The sequence below is a fragment of the Cetorhinus maximus genome, unplaced genomic scaffold (assembly GCF_964194155.1).
Source record: "Cetorhinus maximus unplaced genomic scaffold, sCetMax3.hap1.1 HAP1_SCAFFOLD_2586, whole genome shotgun sequence".
In the NCBI taxonomy this organism is placed as follows: Eukaryota; Metazoa; Chordata; class Chondrichthyes; order Lamniformes; family Cetorhinidae; genus Cetorhinus; species Cetorhinus maximus.
In genome coordinates, this window is record NW_027598520.1 from 32,842 (window position 1) to 41,781 (window position 8,940).

General features: G+C 53.7%; 1 protein-coding gene across 1 annotated transcript in view; it reads left to right on the top strand.

The window, feature by feature from the left end:
- Positions 1–7,344, top strand: part of LOC144677491 (receptor-interacting serine/threonine-protein kinase 3-like) — a 37,979-nt gene extending 30,635 nt beyond the window's left edge. The window contains exons 6-9 of the mRNA XM_078537569.1: positions 170–252; positions 4,397–4,484; positions 6,425–6,507; positions 7,273–7,344. Of these exons, the coding sequence (XP_078393695.1) occupies positions 170–252; positions 4,397–4,484; positions 6,425–6,507; positions 7,273–7,344 (326 nt within the window). The remainder of the gene's footprint in view (positions 1–169; positions 253–4,396; positions 4,485–6,424; positions 6,508–7,272) is intronic.
- The last annotated feature ends 1,596 nt before the right edge of the window (positions 7,345–8,940 follow it).

Sequence of the window (8,940 nt, forward strand, 5' to 3'; positions counted from 1 at the left end):
CTCCCAGGGCAGGTACAGCACGGGGTTAGATACAGAGTAAAGCTCCCTCTACACTGTCCCCATCAAACACTCCCAGGGCGGGTACAGCACGGGGTTGGATTGAGGAGTACATGTTGCTTTGAAAAGCATTTGTGATGCTTGAAGCTTTGACGCTGCTGTTTGTTTGCAGTTTGCCGAATGCGGACTGAGGAAGCCTTTGATGCTCACAGGGCAAGTGCCGGAGATGCTGTTCACAGGGTCATGAATATCCTGGTGAGTATGGTCAGCCGGGAGGGCGGGGAAGGCTGGGACACTGGATAAAGGGGACGTGCTAAGTCAAGGCTGTATCGACCTTGTCAAGGGGACTTGGTTACTCCAGAGGGGTACGGATACTCAATAAAGGGAACCTTCCTATTTCAACGGGGTGTTGGATAATCGGGACGCGACCACTCAAGAGAGTGCTCACAGTGGATACAGAGGGCTCCCTATACCAGAGGAATTCGATACTGGATAAAGGGAACCCGGTGCACGATGAGGCTTTACTGAAAGCCCCATTGTTCCGTGAAGGGATGAACTTTGTTGACAAAGTTCAACAGCAGAGCGTCCTCATACGCCTTTAAGGGTTGGCAGCATGACATCACCAAAAGGGAAGTGTGTCAGGCGATCGCGTCTTAGTTTCACTTTACCCTTTGAGCAGAACAGAGCACAGCTCTGGTGTCTTCAGTGCATAATTTCTTTCAGAAATTTTCTAAGGACCTATTCACAGGATGTGGGCTTCGCTGGCCGGGCCCAGCCTGTATTGCCCACCCCTAATTGCCCCATTGAGAATGTGGTGGGTGAGCCACCTCCTTGAACCGCTGCAGACGTGTGATGTAGGTACACCCGCCGCGCTGTTAGGGAGGGCGATCCAGGATTTTACGTTCCTGTTAGGCTTCATGGTGGCTCAATTCAACGTGATAGAAATGGGTCACTTGGCCATATCAGAGGCCAGTGAAGGGTCAAGCATACCGCTGTGGGGAGCCTGGAGTTATGTAAAGGGGGCATTCGTGAACCAGGTAGGTTTTGCCGACAATCGACAACAGTTTTCTGACCATCATTGGACAGTGTCCACACTCCTCGGACATACAGACTCCCCTTTACCCTGTGTTCCAGGAGGTACAGACTCCCCTTTATCCAATGTCCACACTCTCCCGGAGGCACAGACTCCCCTTTATCCAATGTCCACACTCTCCCGGAGGCACAGACTCCCCTTTATCCAATGTCCACACTCTCCCGGAGATACAGACTCCCCTTTATCCTGTGTTCCAGGAGGCACAGACTCCCCTTTATCCAATGCCCACACTCTCCCGGAGATACAGACTCCCCTTTATCCAGTGTCCATACTCTCCTGGAGATACAGACTCCCCTTTATCCAATGTCCACACTCTCCCAGAGATACGGACTCCCCTTCATCCAGTGTCCACACTCTCCCGGAGATACAGAGTCCCCTGTATCCAGTGCCTGCACTCCCTGGAGATACAGGCTCCCATTGATCTAGTGTTCACGGGGATACGGACTCCCCTTTACCCAGTATCAGCACTCCCTGGAGATACAGGCTCCCATTTATCCAGTGTCCATGGGGATACAGACTCCCCTTTATCCAGCATCCACCCTCCCTGGAGATACAGATTTATGACTTGAATTTAAGTTTCACCACCTGCCATAATGGGATTTGAACCCATGCCCTCTGGATTATTAGTCAGGTGAGATTATTGGTACACCTCCGCCTCCTTCCGAATAAATGAACCCACGACGCCCTTCTGAGCGATTGGCGCCTTTACATCATTATAACAACGCGACACAGAGAAGTGAAGACATTACATCATTGATAGCTTTATGATGTTATAATAGGCTATTTTTTTTCTGTGATCTCTTTTGTCAATGGCTCAATGTTTAATTGCACAAGATAAAGGGGGTGTCAAGTGCTTATAGTTTCTGTCTTTGATACTTTAAAGGTCTGGCTGACCGACAATTTTATTGGGAGCAGTAATGACCCTGTTAAAGGAAATTATGAATGGGTGTTTTTTTTTTAAGCATTGCCACGCATGCCACTGTTGCTATCAGGTTCATAGGTTCTGCACAGAGTATATGCTGGTGAATAACCATGGAAGCGGTGTGGGAGGGCATGGGTGGCATGAGGGACCATTGGGGAGGTGGGTGAGGGGGCATGAGTTGGCATGGAGCGTCTAGGGCCATGGGGAGTGGGTGGGGTCTGAGTGCGGTGGAGGGGAGGGGAGGTGAGAGGGGTAAAGTCTCGAGAGCCTAAAACGGAGATGTAGCCATTTAGTTCACAAACATTGGCAATCAGGAGCACTGGCGGCAGGCTCCGATCTGCTTCCGAGGGTGGGGACAGAGGGCAAGGGTAGTGTGCCTGGCCATTTCACGCTCCCGCCCCCGCCGGGGCAAAAATTGGGGTCTGGCAGGGCATCTTATAGCGAGGCGGGTCACCCCATTTACCGACTCGAGACACCCACCTCGGTAGCAAAATTCAGGTCCTGGCTTCCTGAGGAATGAAGGCTAAAGGGGAGCCTGTACCTCCGGGGACAGTGGATAAAGGGGAGCCTGTACCTCCGGGGACAGTGGATAAAGGGGAGCCTGTACCTACGGGGACAGTGGATAAAGGGGAGCCTGTACCTATGGGGACAGTGGATAAAGGGGAATCTGTATCTGCAGGGACAGTGGATAAAGGGGAATCTGTACCTCCAGGGTCAGTGGATAAAGGGGAATCTGTATCTCCGGGGACAGTCGACAAAGGGGAATCTGTATCTCCGAGGACAGTGGATAAAGGGGAATCTGTACCTCTGGGGACAATGGATAAAGGGGAAGCTGTATCTCTGGGGACAGTGTATAAAGGGGAATCTGTACCTCTGGGGACAATGGATAAAGGGGAAGCTGTATCTCTGGGGACAGTGTATAAAGGGGATCTGTACCTCCGGGGACAGTGGATAAAGGAGGATCTGTATCTCATGGACAGTGGATAAAGGGGAATCTGTATCTCCGGGGACAGTGGATAAAGGGGAATCTGTATCTCCGGGGACAGTGGATAAAGGGGAATCTGTATCTCCGGGGACAGTGGATAAAGGGGAAGCTGTATCTCCGGGGACAGTCGATAAAGGGGAATCTGCACCTCCGGGGACAGTGGATAAAGGGGAATCTGTATCTCCGGGGACAGTGGATAAAGGGGAATCTATATCTCCGGGGACAGTGGATAAAGGGGAATCTATATCTCCGGGGACAGTGGATAAAGAGGAAGCTGTATCTCCGGGGACAGTGGATAAAGGCGAAGCTGTATCTCCGGAGACAGTGGATAAAGGGGAATCTGTATCTCATGGACAGTGGATAAAGAGGAATCTGTATCTCCGGGGACAGTGGATAAAGAGGAATCTGTATATCCGAGGACAGTGGATAAAGGGGAATCTGTATCTCCAGGGACAACAGATAAAGGGGAATCTGTATCTCTGAGGACAGCGGTTAAAGGGGAATCTGTACCTCCGGAGACAATGGATAAAGGGGAATGTATATCTCCGGGGGTGGGTGGACACTGGATAAAGGGGAGTCTGTCCCTCTGGGAAGTGTAGACACTTGATAAAGGGGAGTCTGTCCCTCTGGGAAGTGTGGACACTGTGTAAAGGGGAATCTGTCACTCCGAGGGATTGTGGACACTTGGTAAAGGGGAGTCGGTGCCTTCACGGGCGTGTGGACACTGGATAAAGGGGAATCTGTGTCTCCGGGGCATGTGGACACTGGATAAAGGGGAGTCAGTGCCTTCACAGGCATGTGGACACTGGATAAAGGGGAGTCTGTTTCTCTGGGGAGTGTGGCAATGGATAAAGGGGAGCCTGTTTCTCTGGGGAGTGTGGACAATGGATAAATGGGAGTGTGTACCCCGGCAGACAGTGGATAAAGGGGAATCTATATCTCCGGGTGATTGTGGACACTGGATAAAGTGGAGTCAGTGCCTTCACGGGCGTGTGGACACTGGATAAAGGGGATTCTGTTTCTCTGGGGAGTGTGGCAATAGATAAAGGAGAATGTGTACCTCGGCGGACAGTGGATAAGGGGGAATCTGTGCCTCCAGGGATACTGGATAAAGGGGATTCTGTCTCTCCGAGGACACTGGATAAAGGGCAGTCTGTATCTCTGGGGGAGTGTGGGTACTGGATAAAGGGGAGACTGTATCTCTGGGAGAGTGTGGACACTGGATAAAGGGGTTTCTGTCTCTCCGAGGGCACTGGTTAACGGGCAGTCTGTATCTCTGGGGGAGTGTGGACATTGGATAAAGGGAGCCTGTATCTCTGAGAGAGTGTGGACATTGTATAAAGGGGATTCTGTCTCTCCGAGGACTTTGGATTAAGGAGATTGCTTTTTTTTTTTTCAGAGGGACCAGGACACCAGTAGCAGCACTTGGAGCTGCTCAGACAGAATGCGTGACCTGAGTTTGCGAGACGATGTTTCAGACGGAATTGGTGAGATGTTAGAATCTGTTCCACCATAATCCCATGAAACCTTCGTGCCCCAGTGGTGACGCCACTGGACTGGTAATCCAGAGCCCCCGGGCTAATGCTCTGGGGGTGGGGACATGGGTTCAAATCCCACCCACGGCAGCCGGCGGAATTTTAATTCAATTCATAAAATCTGGAATGATGAAGCCAGTTTCAGTCATGGGAACTATGACAACCGCCATCGATCGTTGTTAAAAAAAAAACCATTTGGTTCACTCATGTTCCCCTTTAGGGAAGGGAACCTGGCGTACTTACCCAGTCTGGCCTACACGTGACCCTAGACCTCCCACAGCGATGAGGTTGACCCTTAACTGCCCCCCTCGGAAATGGCCGAACAAGCCCACTCAGCTCAAGGGGCAATTAGGGATGGGCGACAAATGCTGGGGTCTCACCGGCGATGCCCACATCCCAGGGCTTCCTCTGTGGTGAATGCACCAGGTTATGTCTTTTCCAACAAGACTGGGAGGGAGGGTTGGGGGGGGTGGTGCAGGGGGTCAGACACTGACCTTTCACCTCCTGAACCCTGGGGTCAACTCCAATTGCAGACAAGAGGGATGACACTTCGTGATTCAGGCCTAAGTGGCAGTCTTTGCCGGGGGTGGTTGGAAGACATGCCTCACCTTTATAAAACACCTGGAGCAGCTCTGGGCATGGCACCTTAGGGAAAACAGGCTGACCGCGGAGGGAGGGAGATATGCATTTACCGGCAATGACACCAGGGCTCCCGGGGCTTAAATTACATGGGGGAGATCAGGCCGACGAGGGTTGTGTGGTCCCTGGAATTGAGAAGGTTAAGGTGTGATCTGATTGAAACTTCCAAGATGTCAAGGGAGCTGATGGGGTAGAGATAGAGAGGGAGAGAGGGAAAGGGAGCGAGAGGGAGAGAGAGAGAAAAAGAGGGAAGAAGGAGGGAGAGAGAGGGAGGGAGGTAGGGAGGGAGAGAGGGAGGGAGAGAGAGGGAGGGAGGTAGGGAGGGAGAGAGGGAGGGAGGGAGAGGGAGGGAAAGAGACGGAGGGAGAGAGGGAGGGATAGAGAGGGAGGGAGGGGGGGAGAGAGAGGGAGGGAGAGAGAGGGAGGGAGGGAGAGAGGGAGGGAGAGAGAGGGAGGGAGAGAGAGGGAGGGAGAGAGAGGGAGGGAGAGAGGGAGGGATAGAGAGGGAGGGAGGGAGAGAGAGGGAGGGAGAGAGTGGGAGGGAGAGAGGGGTGAGAGGGAGAGAGGGATGAGAGGGTGAGAGGGGTGAGAGGGGTGAGAGGGGTGAGAGAGAGAGAGGGTGAGAGAGAGAGAGGGTGAGAGAGAGAGAGGGTGAGAGAGAGAGAGGGCGAGAGAGAAGGAGGGAGAGGGAGAGAGAGTGAGGGAGAGAGGGGAGAGAGAGAGAGAGGGAGTGAGGGAGAGAGAGAAAGAGATTGAGAGAGAGGAAGAGAGGGGGGGTGAGAGGGAGAGAGAGAGAGCAAGAGAGAGTTAGAGCGAGAGAGAGAGAGAGGGGGGAGAGAGGGAGAGAGGGAGGGAGAGGGAGAGAGATAGAGTGAGCGAGAGAGAGAGAGTGAGAGAGGGAAAGTGTTTACCGCTGGTCGGGGGGGGAGTCGAGGCCCAGGGGGCAGAGGCTAAGAGTGGGAGCTGGGCCTTTCAGGGGTGAGGTTAGGAAATGCTTCCGCGCACCGAGGATGGGAGAGGTTTGGGGATTCTCCTCCGCCGACGGCGATTGACGCTCGATCCATCGTTCATGTTGAATCTGAGGTTGACGGGTTTTATTATCCAAAGGCATGAAGGGACCTGGGGCAAAGTGGGTACGTGGGAGTTAGGCCGCAGGTCGGCCACGGTCTCATTGAACAGTGGAACAGCTCGAGGGGCTGAATGGCCTCCACCTGTCGCTATGTCCTTTAATCTGTGTCCCTTTGGCTCCGCAGGGGAACTACGCACCGAACAGCCCACAGGGCCTGACTCGACGCCGCTCGCCAAAGCGGTTCCGTCCCTGGTTACCGGACAGCCGGTCAGTGAGTCGTCATGGCTACGAGGCCTTCTCTCGGCCCGAGGCCTTCAGTTTTGAGTTACGCTCGAGGGGGAGCGGTCGAGGCGGCAGGGCTATGGCGGGCAGCTGGGCGCTGGGTAGAATCCACCGGATCGGATGGGAGCAAGCACCAAATTGGCTGCGCGGTGGCCGAGGCGAGGTGAAGACGCCCATTCCCCCCCCCCCGCGGCGACCCGCAAGGCGGCCATTGGCCAAGTTGGGGAGCGAAGACAAAATGGCTGCCATGGCGACTCAGGGCTGGGGAGATTGGTGTTCGGGGAACCCTTTCCTCACTGGTAAACCCTTGCAGCGGAGGATTGAGGGCAATCGCACGATGGCTGGGTGGCCTTGACCACTGCAACTGGGGGGCCTTACACCCTCCAGGGAACAACCAGGCGAATGCCACCTCAGCCAGGTTTCCCAGTCGAGGAAGGAGGGATGGGAGGGAGGGAGCCTCACTTCCTTGGGGGGGATGGAGGGGCTGAAGCCCTGTCCCTTCCCCCAGATCAGAGGCGGACTGGGCCCCAGGCCTCGGGCCTACTCAAGGACCCCCGCTGTCAGACGAGGTGCACAACCAGAGGCCATACTGTCAATCTCCGCCCAGGCTGGCCGGGAGAGACTGCGGCCTCGCGGGTGGTGTGTCGAAGGACATTTGGAGTCCGCAAGGCCGAAGGGGAAGGGAGCTAAGAATATCCACAGAAATAATGGGATCATGCAGTGAAAACCATCGTTTGCTTTTCTCAACAGGTACAAGAGGAGACACCAAATAACCAGCCGGCAGGACCCAAGCTGCCAGGTGCCGAGTCAGGTGATGGTTGACACTTCGTAGAATTGCTGCAAAGGCACTCGGCAGGGACAATGGCCAAACAGAATATCACAGCGGGAGTGAACGGGAAGGGGTTTGGGTCCATTGGGATTGCGTACAGTGGGTGTGAATGGGAAGAGGTTTGGGTTCATTGGGATTGTGTACAGTGGGAGTGAATGGGAAGGGGTTTGGGTCCATTGGGATTGTGTACAGTGGGAGTGAATGGGAAGGGGTTTGGGTCCATTGGGATTGTGTACAGTGGGAATGAATGGGAAGGGGTTTAGGTCCATTGGGATTGTGTACAGTGGGAGTGAATGGAAAGGCGTTTGGGTCCATTGGGATTGTGTACAGTGGGAGTGAATGGGAAGGGGTTTGGGTCTATTGGGATTGTGTACAGTGGGAGTGAATGGGAAGGAATTTGGGTCCATTGGGATTGTGTACAGTGGGAGTGAATGGAAAGGGGTTTGGTTCCATTGGGATTGTGTACAGTGGGAGTGAACGGGAAGGGGTTTTGGTCCATTGGGATTGTGTACAGTGGGAGTGAATGGGAAGGGGTTTGGGTCCATTGGGATTGTGTACAGTGGGAGTGAATGGGAAGGGGTTTGGGTCCATTGGGATTGTGTACAGTGGGAATGAATGGGAAGGGGTTTAGGTCCATTGGGATTGTGTACAGTGGGAGTGAATGGGAAGGGGTTTGGGTCTATTGGGATTGTGTACAGTGGGAGTGAATGGGAAGGAATTTGGGTCCATTGGGATTGTGTACAGTGGGAGTGAATGGAAAGGGGTTTGGGTCCATTGGGATTGTGTACAATGGGAGAGAATGGGAAGGGGTTTTGGTCCATTGGGATTGTGTACAGTGGGAGTGAATGGGAAGGGGTTTGGGTCCATTGGGATTGTGTACAGTGGGAGTGAACGGGAAGGGGTTTGGGTCCATTGGGATTGTGTACAGTGGGAGTGAACGGGAAGGGGTTTGGGTCCATTGGGATTGTGTACAGTGGGAGTGAACGGGAAGGGGTTTGGGTCCATTGGGATTGTGTACAGTGGGAGTGAATGGGAAGGGATTTGGGTCCATTGGGATTGTGTACAGTGGGAGTGAATGGGAAGGGATTTAGGTCCATTGGGATTGTGTACAGTGGGAGTGAATGGGAAGGGGTTTGGGTCCATTGGGATTGTGTACAGTGGGAGTGAATGGGAAGGGGTTTGGGTCCATTGGGATTGTGTACAGTTGGAATGAATGGGAAGGGGTTTAGGTCCATTGGGATTGTGTACAGTGGGAGTGAATGGGAAGGCGTTTGGGTCCATTGGGATTGTGTACAGTGGGAGTGAATGGGAAGGGGTTTGGGTCCATTGGGATTGTGTACAGTGGGAGTGAATGGGAAGGGGTTTGGGTCCATTGGGATTGTGTACAGTGGGAGTGAATGGGAAGGGGTTTGGTTCCATTGGGATTGTGTACAGTGTGAGTGAAGCGGGGGCTGTGACCTGGGCACTCTAAGAGCCTTTGTAACTCGTGCCTGTCCACGTGCTGTCCCCACAGGAAACAGCCAATCGGATAGCGGAATGGTACGGGGTGCTGCATCGAAAAATGGCCAGGGGAGCGAGCCAGCCAATCA